The sequence below is a fragment of the Brassica napus genome, chromosome A6 (assembly GCF_020379485.1).
Source record: "Brassica napus cultivar Da-Ae chromosome A6, Da-Ae, whole genome shotgun sequence".
NCBI classification, from domain to species: Eukaryota; Viridiplantae; Streptophyta; class Magnoliopsida; order Brassicales; family Brassicaceae; genus Brassica; species Brassica napus.
The window spans coordinates 740,274-753,552 of NC_063439.1; the positions used below are offsets into that span (position 1 = coordinate 740,274).

A 13,279-nucleotide genomic window follows, 5' to 3' on the forward strand; every position below is an offset into this window, starting at 1 on the left:
GTCCTTTCCTCTAGCGAATCACCTCGGTGCCTTTCGCATCTTCGACATTCGACACTTTTAGTCGCAAGGTTACTTTGAGTTGCTTTGAGAATGTTATTCCCACAATTTCAGGATCTTCTGACTAATCTCTGCCGAACATCCCATTCCACCTTGAAGGGTCTCATTCTTACTCAAAGGGTATTTTGGTCTTCTTGCAGATTTCTCGTCAACCGCTCTGATACTAATTGTTGGGATTGTGAAATCATGTGTCCAACTCTATATTGTTCGATTAGTACGATATTGTCCACTTTGGACTTTAGAAGCTGGCCCGCATGAATTTACTTTTGGACTTCATCCCAAAAGGCTTCGTACTATTAGAGTTGGACATTTCTTTATATATTAGATATTCCTTGTCTAAACTTCCAATGTGAGACTTGGATTGACATCTTTCAATGTTTCGGCCTGAGAGTTGGTATAACTCTATCAATCTCACTGCGTCTCGCATTCTTATCTCTCTTCTTGTGAGAGCTGTTGCTAACCTTAAGGGCCGCCTTCTTCTGAGTAGAGTCTTTAAACCCATCACCAGGCACAACCTCATGAGTAGGCGACCTAGACTGTGACCTTGATATAGACATAGACCTCGACTTCGACCTCACGCGCATCTTCTTGTTCCCCTGTTCCCAGTGCCGTGCGAAGGATTTCAGGGACCTAAGGCAAGTTTAAAAAATAAATTTATATGCAACTATAAAAAAAAAATTTTCTAATATGATATATCACCTTCGCGAAATACATAAGTTGAACACTTATTACGTAAATATCCTATATTATGTCCTATAAAAAAAATATATGAATTTAGAAATTGAGTTATTCGATTCTCGTGGAAAGTTTTTTTTAGAAATAAGTTTAAGCAACTAAACTAGAAATTATTTTAAATTTTGGGGCCCTAAAAAACGTAATATTATTTGGGGGCCTAAGGCGAATGCCTTTTTCAATACACTGTAGGCACGCCTCTGCCTGTTCCCCCTCATCATCCACATCCATCGCATCTTCCTACCGGTCCCTCTTCCTCCCTCTCGACTTGCTCCTCGCACGAGCCAACTAATGGAAAACAAAGATCTCCTCAATTCTTATTAATGGGATTTGCTTCGTTAAAATAACAACATCATCTGTTTTGTAAACTACATTTCCTATCAAATAAATGATGATCTCTATTGTACATAATTGTGTAAATAGTAAACACATATAACAAGAGTTTGTACACAAAATCAAGAATGTGCCATCTTTTTATTTCAATTTGCACACTACAGTATGGAAGAACTATTTGGACATCGAATTAATATGATGACCTTTCATGTTGTGCGTACGTATAGTTGCATTTTGGTGCAAAAAGAATTATTTATGGCCATAATTAATTAGAGCCAGGTAAAAATACGGAATGTGCAAGTGCAATATACATTTCAAATAATTTATTGTTATTATTTTTAATATTAAAGAAAACGAAGAGTTTATTTCTTAAGCATAGAAATAACAACTACTTGGAAGGGGAAGTGAGAGTGAGAGTGAGAGTCGCAGCTACATTCACACTTATTTGAATAACATGGAAATATCCATTTCTTGAATTGCATCTGCTTGATAAGACGCAAACCGTTTTCTCCAGCAAGAGATTTTATATCCAACTTGTTAAACGGGTACATTGTCATATTAGTGAAATGAATCTCTCCGCCTTCGTTCATCATCTCGGGGGCACTCTGCATGAATCCTGTCACCACATCTTTGTGTTTCCTGGGATTATACATGCAGATACTTAATATACACCAAAACATATAATGTCATAAAATATTGAAAATAAAAGAAGACTCAAATTGAATACTCTTATATGTTATTAACTACACTCTACAGAACCAATCACTTAAAATATATATGCAGATCTCCATGTATATAAAATGGATCGTTAAGGTTTAAAAAAAAAAAAATCCACATAATATTATAAAAATAAACGAAAAATACCAGCATATCAAAGTTATAAAAAATTTAGTTTCTGAGAATTTCAAAAGGTTTATTAAGAATATATAAAAAGACTTGAATTTTGAAACATTTAGGGATATTTTATATTTTTAAAATATTATTTCAAAACTTTTAACTACACTACAGAGCAGATTAATTGAATCTTGGATCCCATATAGTTTTTTTTTTTGAGAAAAATATCATATTGTTTGTATATCGCTTATTCAATACATGCACAAATACATGATAAAAACACTGTTTCTAAGGGTCAAACCTTACCCTGCATGAGGAAAATTAAAGACAATTCTGTCATATCGAGATAGCCGATAGTCTGAGGTCATAGTGTGTACGTTGATACCACGAACCACGGTGCACCCAAGACTCTCCAGTTCTTTCACGTTCGCATCTCCATTGCTGTACTGACGCCCTAGTCCAACTACCAAATACAAAATTAATATAGAACACTAAGAAAGCGAATTTGACAGGCTAAGTATTTGAGTTTTCTTTTGGTGATTCAGATTGTTACAATAGCAAACCATATAAGAATATTGAAAATGATTTAGCATTACCTCGAACATCAAGAGATACAGCAGTGATCTTGGCGACATAAGCAAAGGCTTTAGCTAGAGACAATGAAAATGAAAACTCTCCTTCTCCAACCAGAAGTATTTTTTGCATACGGCTACATTGACTTAAAATTTTAGACTCTTGAACCTCCATTTTTATCATATGGATGTTTTTCAATTAAACACCATGTCCTTATATATAAGGAATCAAATGTAGAGGATCGATAGTCTCATTAAATGTTTGGCTCTATAAATTGTAATAGGTCCCTTCGAACTTTGTGACCGTTTATGTTCTTTGAGGACGATTCATGTTCCACTAGAAGAGAGTCAAACTTCTTTTTTACGGCTATAGTTAATGGGCTAAATATACATGTATCGTTCCCACGTCAAGGTGGTATTAATGTTTTCTTATCATTTAATTTAATCAACAGTTTATTATTATCTGCCTCCAGTAAAAATCCCTTGTAGGAAGATTATTATAAATCGATTGTGAACTTTGGTGTTCTACAGATATTGGAATTCAGATTTCAAGTTGATATCTTTCCCTAATTTGTGAAATATATTAGAAGAATAAATTTATTTTATAAGTATAAAATGATTAAAACTAAACAGGGTATAGACTCCTTAAAGCAGTTCCCTGTGAATAAACTTATTATGAAAACAAAAATTCTCAGCAGCCATCGCTCATGTGAGAATTAGTACAAGTTTATTGGTTAAATTCTCAATAGCTATGGGCACGCAATCGCGTCCTATATGGCTATATACATTCAACCAAATATCTGCTTCAACAAAACATTTTTTTTTTTTACATTCACATTGGCTTCATACCTACTTATTTTCGGTTTATTAAATATATATATATATATTAACAAACTAAAATGTTATTGGAAGATACAAAATATTGGAAACATTAAAATTATAGAAAAATAAATGATCATGAAAAATCTTACTGTTTAATCAATATCAGAAATTATGAATTTAATTGTATCTTAAATATACTATTTCAATATTAGTCTAATAGACATGAATTTTACAACAAATTTACAAACCTAAAGTGAATGAGTTGTCTGCTCAGACCGGTACCAGTCACGTGAATAGGCTTCATCAAGATGACACCTTTGTTATCTGCAAGAGGGATGCGGCGTGGGAAAAAGACAGGAAGACGACAGGTTTTGGATGAATCTTCTCAGGTCACAATCTAGAGGTCCCCATCCAGGGATCCTTGTGTCAAAGTTTCATCGGATCTCCACTAACCGCAGAGACCATTCAGTGCCGTCTAAAATTTTTTAGAGGCCCGAAGTGAGTTTAAAAATATATTTTACATGATATATTTTTAATAATATATATATATATATATAACACTCAAAAGTTTTGAATTATTACATAAACGTTTTCTAAATTTTTTTCACCAAAATTTTATAAAATAAAATTTTAAAATCATGAATAAAAAGTATAATTTGTAATATAAATATTGAAATTATTGATAGCAGTCAAAAATGTAAATTTTTGTTTCTGTGTAATGGACTTTGGGAAATGGGTCATTTATGGGCCTATTCTCTATTCTTAGCTTTAATGAAATTTATGTGGTAAAAAAAAAGTGAATATTTTGACGTTTAGGTTGACTTGGCTGGGCTTTTATCGGAAGCCCATATATTAATTGTTTTTTTAAATAAGCCCACACGTAGGGTAGATGTTAAAACCAGAGACGTCTCTCTCTCTCTCTCTCTCTCTCTCTCTCTCTCTCTCTCTCTCTCGTCTCTTCGCTCGTGTTCGAGACCATCGCACGCATAAACCCTAATTCCGCAGAAACCTTAGCTTTGTCTGGTAAGTACAAATCCAATCTCTTTTGTCTATTTTCAGTCGCGCAAAAGATTCGATTTTGCAATACTTTCCAATCTTGTTTAGAATCGCTTGAAATATAACCCAAAGACTCAATTCAATCTCTGTGTGTTGAATTAGGTAAGATTCGAGTGGATAGAATGGATCAACAGCCAGAACCAGTTACTTACGTCTGCGGAGGTATGCTCAGGACCCATCTTTTGTTAAAGACCGAAGCTTTGTGCTTTGTAATGTTAAATTTATTTATTAAATTTATAAATTTGCCTCTTTTGAGTAGCCTTATGAACCTTTTAATTTCATGATTGGCTTAGTTAGGAGGCATAAAATAATCTGATCTTTTCAATACTTTTCTGTATTGGTTTGATCTTAATGACTTGAGGTCTTTTGAGGAGGAGCTCTGCTTTCTTGCTGCTTCTCCCAAGCAGCCTCAGACATTATACATTTAATTTTTTTTTTCTGATAGATTATCATTGCCCTTTATCTTTAGTTTGGTTAACTTGTTTTATCTGAATGTTTTTTGGTTTTGGAAGATTGTGGACAAGAGAACACTTTGAAGTCAGGGGATGTGATCCAATGCAGAGAGTGTGGATACCGTATCCTATACAAGAAGCGTACCCGTAGAGGTGAGAGTTAACCTCTATCCTCCTTTTGTTTAATTGGTCTTAGGTTTCTTGTACTTCTCTTTTGGTCTTTTTCTAATTGTTATAAAGTAAATGACATTGGTGGCATAATTTTCAAAATTTATAAGTTTGTAACTAGGTGCCGGTCGAGTCAGCGTGAATCAATCAATTTGCTCATAATGGTATGAATGTTGATTCTCTTGCAGTTGTTCAGTACGAAGCTCGCTGAGAACCACAGCCTTGAATGATGATTTGAAGTCTGCTAAGATGTCATAGAGACTTCTCCTGCCTCTGTTTGTAATATAATCCCAGTTCGACTTGAAATTATGTTTCTGTTCTTTTGCTAAGTGGCTTGTTTTTGTTTGATTTGGTTAACAATATGACTTTGTAACCCATTATGGAATGTCTCTCTTGATCTAAAATCACCCATCATCAGTTACGCATATACAGAATACTGTACATACTTTTCTTTGCTTGACTGTGTTCTTTGCAATAATCCAGCTTCTTGAAGCAGAAAAGACCGTTTCAGTGTTATATATCACTCTTGTCAGTGCTCGAGATTGCTAAATTGTCAAATAAGACATGATCAATGAGAGTGGCAGACATAATATAGAAACCGATGCAAAGTTATCTCTTAACTAATTAATTAGTGTTCTAGACTTCTAGTCATTATATATATATATTTTTAACGTTGGTGTTTAACTAAAACCGAATGGATAAACGGTAGTGATGAATTGATGATATATAAGCACACATAACTGGAGTGTGACAAAAAGAAGACAAAGAAACATAGTCCAAGTCAACTTTGCCAGTATGATTCTCTTATTTCTACTTACAAGACTCGTTTTACCATCATAGTCCAAGGGAGATAAGCATCAAAACGACAGAGTGTCAAATACGAAGAAAATAGCCGTTAGGATGGAGAAGAAGAATATAGCCGTTGGAGACAGGAGCTAAAAGCAGTAAAAAGAAAAAGAAAAAAAAATCGTTATTCAAAATATGACCGTTGTGATATTAGTATATATATACTCGTCCCTTGTCCCTTTTTTTTCATTCAGATTACAAAATACATTCCCTCTGAAAGAACCCTAATAATTCCACCTCTCACTCTCACTCTCACTCTCACTCTCACTCTCACTCTCACTCTTTCCTAGCTAGCTCTTTGATTCGATCTGATAATATTATCATGGAAGGAACAACTGCGATGGTTGACCAGACGTACGAGTTCTTGGCTAATGCGATGGTTCGATGGAAGACGTACAACCGCTGCTCCGTTGATCTCACAGCAGTTCCAAGGTTCTTTATTTTTATCTTTCTTTTGGGAGTTTTGTAATAAGATGAGAGAGGCTGTTGTTCTAAATACTCTTTCTTCTTCTTGTTCATTCAACAGGGACAAAACAAAACGCCTAAGCAGATAGAAAACAAGGACTGAAACTGTTTCCCCCTCCTAACACAGAAGCAGCAACCTGCTAGAAAAGTAGCTAGCCCTGCTAAGGAATCCATCTGCACTGAGGGTAAAACCAGTCACATTCGTCTCAACCGAAAGGAACTAATCAGAAAATTGTGAAAAAGGTAAACTCTGAATAACATTTCGATACCCGAATCCGCTTTCACGTTCCTATAGTAATCGTTTTGTTATGCCTCCTCCTTGCAGGGAAACGAGTCCCAAGAACATAGCTGGGCACTGCATGACTGAGAAACTGTTTCCTCTTCATCATTTTTTTCCAGATTCTAAATCCAAAACCAACGACTCTGCTCCACAAGACGAGACAAGACAAGACGAGACAAGACAAGGCAAGACAAGACAAGACAAGACAGGACAGGACAAGACATGACAAGGTCTCGTTGACACGCCCTGCCCTGGTTCAACCGGTTTCAATGTAATGCCCTTCGGTCATTAGGCAAACTTCGGAAGAGAACATAAAAGGTACTCTCTGCTTCATGGATGTTTTATATAAGTTTTTTTGACCTGGTTCTCAACTATTATTATGTTCACTCGTTAGGTTTCTCAAGCTACACCTTTCATGTCAACTGCTGAACTGATGAAAATGAGCAGGCGAGACTTGTCACTGCCTCATGCCAACACTTGTTTTCCACAGGTATTAACTCTTGATACTTTCTCTGATTTAAGTGATTCGACCTTTTCTAGCTTCAGATACGTGTTTGCTAAGTTTTTTTTAATATATATATATTTTACAAAATATTTTCACTTGTTTGTTTTTTTTTAAATATATATTTTACAAAATTTTCACCCTTTGGAAAATGTGTAAGTGATAAATTTGTGGTCCGTTAGAGGTGTATTGTTTAATATATTTTTCACTTGTCTTTTTATAAATTTTACAAAATATTTTCACATTGAAAAATTTTTAGTTGATAAATTTTCGATATGTTGAAAGCAAACCAAACTCTTATACCCTGTCTTTAGAATTTTCTATAGTAGGAGTATATGTTTAATATGTTTTTCCCATATTGTAAATTTTGTCACTTGCACTAATTTCAAAGTTTTTCGTATCTGATGTATAGTATTTTGATTTAATTAAGGTTTTTAACAATATTTTGTTTTCAAAAAAAAGTCAAATGTTAAAATGTGAAAACGAACTGAACGTACCATCCTGTCATTTGGTCCTTTTGAGGTGTATAAATTCAATCAGCTTGATTTTTGGATTTATAAAAATTATTTTTTCATTGCTTGTGAAATATTTTAATTTCAGAAAAGATATTAAGTCTTAAATTTTCAAAATTGTGAAAACAAAATCTAACTTATAATATAGTGTCTCTACTTTCTTTAGAGATGTATAAGTTCAATCAGTTTATATATTGAATATAAATTTAACATTTAATTTTTTTACCTTTGATTTTTGGATTTATAAAAATGATTTTTGCATTGCTTGTGAAATATTTTTATTTCAGAAAAGATATTAAGTGCAAAATTTCCAAAATTGTGAAAACAAATCAAACTTATAATAATGTTTATACTTTCTTTGTTGTTGTTAATATGTATAATATTTACACTTAATGTAAATTAGATGATAACCCAACACATGTGCGGAGTCCGTTTTTATAATAATGTTTGTTCATTAAATGGTTTTAACAGTTTATAACATTATAATCTTTATCGAATGTAAAATGACGAATATGAATGTTGATTTCTTAAATGTATCATCGTTGTTGAAGAGTTAACGTATATTACAGCTCATTTTAATCATTTTTAAGACTTCTTCATTTGCACAAAGAAAATTAAGTTTTGCGGCTGATACAAATCACAAAAATCAAATAGACATTGATCAAAAAGATTAGGTTTTCTGCTCTCGGTTTTTTTACTACTGTTGACTGTCCATAACTGATTTTATTTTCTACCTCTATAAAATTTGTTTATATTCCCGTCTCTGTCTCAAAATTGTGAAAACAAATCAAACTTATAATAATGTTTCTACTTTCTTTGTTGTTGTTAATATATATAGTATTTACACTTAATGTAAATTCAACACTTATTAATACATTATGAATTATTCTGACAGATATACGTACTAGTTTTAATTTCTTTTGAACTGTGACTTACAAAAGTTCTGAATCGAACAATCGTGTCAAAGTATTTTAATGTCAATAATTTATCTTGTTGCTGCAAATTCTGAACTTAATTTAAAAACTTCGATAAAAATTGTTCTAGACAAGCAAGCAGCTGGAGATCTCGGCTCCACGTTGAACTTCTTACAGAACGGAACCCATGTTTTAGCAAACTCAGCTGCTTCTGCGAGAGCATAGAACGTACCTGAGATACACCGCTGAGTTTCTCCGGTGAATCGCCAAACCGGATTCCACCTGAGAGATTGTACGATTAACCAATACAAACCGAACCAAGTCTCCAAAATGAACATAACGAACCGGATGAATCGAGCGAAACCGGTTTGGTATTTATCAATCTCGGTCACTCTGTAGACTTGTCATCCTTGTCACATTCGTTATGTTCACGATCGCCTTCATTAACCGGAATACACCGATTGTCTTTTTTAGTCATATTTTTCATTCTGATATCGATCTCATACACATATATCTCTACGGTAAATTTTCTTTCTGCAGGGTTTGTAAGAATGAAAACATTACGTTAAGTAATTAATTATCTGTTATTTATTTTTCACTCGTTCTTCTTCTATTGTATATAAATGTTCCTTTCCTCTCTCTCTCTCAGTTGATCCATATTATAGATTAACAAACCAAGCTGGTTTTTTGTTTCTTTACCTGCCACCATTCTCATCCTGTCTTCGTATACCAACTTTGCCATTGGTAAGATGTCACTGAAGTCTAGAAGTTTTAGAATGTTTGTTGCTGTTTCTGAACCACTGTCGCATATAGCTTGGCACACTGGCACTAAGGAAGTAGTCACACAAAATTTCAGTAGAACATGCACTACAAGAAAACAATCGACTGGATCATCTGTTCTATATTGTGACACCCTACCCTGGTCACAAATTCGTCGAAATGAAATTGGAAATGAACTACTTGCTAATCCATGCATATATAAAAGTCAAATCTCTCTCTTGATCATCTGTTTTTAATTCAGTGTGTATTCAAATAAAATGTTTGATATTCATGTGAAATTAATTGGCAGGCACCAAAAGAGAAAGTGAAGAGGCTGCTGGATAACACAGAAAATTGGGATGGCATAGTACCACTCTTGCTAGACCACAAGCAACTACCATCAACTCAGCTCATCAAGACCATTGAAAAAATAATCAGAAACCGACTTTCCACCATCAGACGACTAGGTGACCACAAGTACGACGAAGGTTTTAGTGTTTGGTTCGGCTCAATACAACACATGTAGTTAGATTAGAGCATAAGATTCTTTATTTTTTTCAAAAACAGTTATATATATGATGTAAAAAGGTTTTATTAATTCCAAAAAAAAGTGAAAAGGTGAAAGTTACCTATATCAACACTAATCCATGTTCCTCCTTTTGTGTAGTAATGGTTTTAGGCTTCTTCGACTCTCTTCTTGTCTTGTTCCTATGTTACAATTAAGGTCTAATGCGTCTGGCAAAGCAGATTACACATGGCGATTATGATATAATAAACTGATGATGATATATATATACGCACATATCTGGAGTCTGACATCGAAAAGAAAAGAAGGAAACAGAGCCAAAGTCAACTTGCCGGTTGCCAAAATCAGTTTTAGATTCATTGGTCGGCAAGTCATCTTTGGCTCAATATCATTCTCTGTTTTCCCATGCAAGACTCGCTGATACAAAGAAGATTATAAACTCCCACCATCATCATAATTTTCTCTACCGCTTCTCCTTACTTATCTTGTGATCTTTGTCATGGTAAAGCTCTTCCTCATGATGAAGGTATTTATAGGCACATGTACTGAGGATTATGTGAATTAATTTCATATTTAAAAATTGATATATTCTTCTTATTCATGCATGGGTTTAATGCATGCAAGCAAAAAGAAAAGGAACTTTGACCACAGCCGTATATTAAAGAATATAATCTCAAAAAAGATTGGCTGACCTTATATTATCAAATTCTAATTCTAATTATGTGTCAATAACTAATATTCGTACCTCACTACCCAAGGCATCATTATAGTCAGCGACATGAAGATCCACGTGTTATATTTTCAGGATTTGACTCATAGCCTTTGATAGACAAAAAGGTTATCGATCGTCCCTCAGTATTTAAAGTTTTTCTTCTTAATAATGTTGATTTTTTGAATAATTGTCTGTAATTTCAAATGTTGTGGATGGAATGTAAATTAAAAAGTCGATTTTCCTTTAAGGTGAGAATATGTTATTTGCCATTTGCAGACTCATCATATTGTGGAGGCGAAATAATACATGTGATACAATTATACAAAGCTATATGATAAACTAACTGATAACTTGCGAGATGACAGCTATTTAAAAAATTGTAGACTGATAGTTGCAGTTGTTGTAAGCGAATAGAGATGATACTCTTATATATCGCTTTAATACAAAAATAAACTCAATTAGGTAATTATAAGTCCTAAATTAGTATCTAAGAAACAGTTGACAAAATAGAAAGAGTGTTTTTATGTTCCGAAGAATCTTATCATATGTTTGGTCCGACCAAGTTGGTATCTATTTGTCTAATCAGAAACGACATCTCAATATCTCATGATGTGATCCATCAATAAATAGAATAAAACTAACTCTATTGATTTAATTAGTATATCTATTTTTATCAAATAGTTTCGTTAATAATTAGCATCGCGTACGAATGCGCGAGTTTGAGTTGCTTTCACGCACTGATACAATCTCATAGAATAATCATCTCGTTTCTCGAAAGCTAAGGAAAGAAACCGTTTATGTATATTTCATTGTTTGATAAAAATATTAGACCTAATCACATTCTTTAGTTCAGGAAGGGGTGAACTCAACATTGGATCCTTTAAAAATAAATTACATTCCTATTGCATAGGACATAGTCATGGAAGAATATAGCTTACATTCGTGTGCTTTAATAATTTGTATTACAAAAATACATTTGGCCTAGTTTTGAAGTGACCTAGTTGTGTTGCACAAGTAACACAACTAGTAACCACTCACCCTGAAAGATGATTTGAAGTCTGTTAAGATGGCATAAAACGTCTCCTGCCTATGTGTTTGTAATATAATCAAGTTCAACTTGAAATTATGTTTCTTTTTTTTGCTAAGTGGTTTGTTTACAAATCTGTAACTCTATGAATCCAATGTAACGAACCGTAAGATGTATGATAGCTTGAAGTACTAAGACCTTTACACTCTCATGGCGAGTATAAAAGCTTCATCGGTCTCATGGCGACCGAGAGAGATGACTCATGGCGTCAATCTACAACAACATTCAAGCATAGCCCTCCTCGTCCACTGTTCTTCACTCTTATACTTTTCTTTCATGTGTGTTGTAAATGCAAAGCTTCCAAGTCCATCAGAGTCTCTTCTCAGCTCTTCCTCATTTAACCACGTAAGCTTCTTAACTTGCCATGTCATACAACTCCACTTGGTCAGCCTTTGACTCTTCTTTGATCTCCATTTGAGACTAGATGTCTATCAGACCCATTATGGAATGTCTCTCTTGGTCTAAAATCACCCATCTTCAGTTAGACATACAAAATATTGTATATGTCTCATTTTTTGGGTTTCTTGCTGTCTTTGCTAGCTTAACTGTATTCAGTGCCATATATCACTTTGTCAGTGCTCGAGATTGCTAAATTGTCAATAGGACATAATCAAAGAGAGTGACAGACATGAAGAGAAACCGATCCAAAATTATCTCTAAGTAATGAATTATAAATATTTTTAACGTTAGTGTTTAACTAAAACTGACTGGATAACCAAATGGTAATGATGATATATAAAGCACATATCTGGAGTCTGACATAAAGAAGACAAAGAAACATAGTTAAAGTTAGCTTCCCAGTATGGTTCTTTGTATCATTAAGATTCTCTATTTTTTTCATGCAAGACTCATTTTACCTTTGATCAGTATTCTCATTCTGATATCGATCTCATACATATATTCCCTACGGTAAGTTTTTTTTTCTAAAGGGGTTGTAAGAATGAAAACGGTAAGTAAAGTAGTCAATTATATGTTATTTTCAATCATTCTTCTTCTTATGTACAGTATAAATGTTGCTTTCTTCTCTCTCACTCTCCGTTGATCCATAACAAACCAAGCCGATCCTGTACAAGTTTGTTTCAATCTATGTTGCTTTACGCTAAGGACATAGCAGAATCGCCTGCACTGCCACCATTCCCATCCTGTATTCGTATACCAACTTTGCGATTTGTAAGATGTCACTGAAATCTAGAAGTTTCAGAGTGTTTGTTGCTGTTCTTAACCATTGTCGCATATAGTTGGCACACTGGCGCTAAAGAAGTAGTTACAAAGTTTCAATAAAACATGCACACATGAAAACAATCTAGTGGATCATCTGTTTTATATAGTGGCACACTAGTCAAACTTTAGTCGAATATAAAGATTCGAAACTGAACCATTTGCTAATCCATTCATAAAAGTTAAATCTCTCTCTTGATCATCTGCTATCAATTCAGTAGTGTTTATATTCAAATAAAATGTTTGATATTCATGTTAAATAATTGGCAGGCATCAAAAAAGAAAGTGAAGAGGCGAGTTACCTATATCAGCACTCATCTTTGTTCCTCCTTTTGTGTAGTAATGGTTTTGGGTTTTTTTCGACTAAGGTTGGTATGATTTGTAATGCGTCTAGAAAAGCAGATGACATGATCATATGATAATAACAAAATA

General features: G+C 33.8%; 2 protein-coding genes and 1 non-coding gene across 3 annotated transcripts; 2 read left to right on the forward strand and 1 right to left on the reverse strand.

Moving 5' to 3' along the window:
* Window positions 1-539: 539 nt before the first annotated feature.
* LOC106349578 (uncharacterized protein At4g26485) lies at window positions 540-4,095 on the reverse strand. Its single transcript, XM_048781752.1, has 3 exons — window positions 2,553-4,095; window positions 2,263-2,419; window positions 540-1,761 (listed from the first exon to the last, which is right to left on the reverse strand). Exons 1-3 carry the CDS (start codon window positions 2,710-2,712, stop codon window positions 1,485-1,487), a joined length of 594 nt encoding a protein of 197 aa, XP_048637709.1. The 5' UTR covers window positions 2,713-4,095; the 3' UTR covers window positions 540-1,484.
* Window positions 4,096-4,235: 140 nt separating this feature from the next.
* LOC106350995 (DNA-directed RNA polymerases II, IV and V subunit 12) lies at window positions 4,236-5,453 on the forward strand. The gene is made up of 4 exons (XM_022720470.2): window positions 4,236-4,373; window positions 4,509-4,568; window positions 4,919-5,011; window positions 5,215-5,453. Exons 2-4 carry the CDS (start codon window positions 4,529-4,531, stop codon window positions 5,235-5,237), a joined length of 156 nt encoding a protein of 51 aa, XP_022576191.1. The 5' UTR covers window positions 4,236-4,373; window positions 4,509-4,528; the 3' UTR covers window positions 5,238-5,453.
* Window positions 4,689-4,825, forward strand: LOC125576007. Its single transcript, XR_007314544.1, has one exon. It is a non-coding gene; the product is annotated as a small nucleolar RNA U19 (small nucleolar RNA).
* Window positions 5,454-13,279: the final 7,826 nt, after the last annotated feature.

Coding starts and splice junctions, on each gene's coding strand:
- LOC106350995 (XM_022720470.2), top strand. CDS start 4,529: ATGGATCAACAGCCAGAACCAGTTACTTACGTCTGCGGAG. Junction 4,569..4,918: donor AGTTACTTACGTCTGCGGAG/GTATGCTCAGGA, acceptor TGGTTTTGGAAG/ATTGTGGACAAGAGAACACT. Junction 5,012..5,214: donor CAAGAAGCGTACCCGTAGAG/GTGAGAGTTAAC, acceptor ATTCTCTTGCAG/TTGTTCAGTACGAAGCTCGC.
- LOC106349578 (XM_048781752.1), bottom strand. CDS start 2,712: ATGATAAAAATGGAGGTTCAAGAGTCTAAAATTTTAAGTCAATGTAGC. Junction 2,420..2,552: donor TGTATCTCTTGATGTTCGAG/GTAATGCTAAAT, acceptor TGTATTTGGTAG/TTGGACTAGGGCGTCAGTAC. Junction 1,762..2,262: donor TTTAATTTTCCTCATGCAGG/GTAAGGTTTGAC, acceptor GTATAATCCCAG/GAAACACAAAGATGTGGTGA.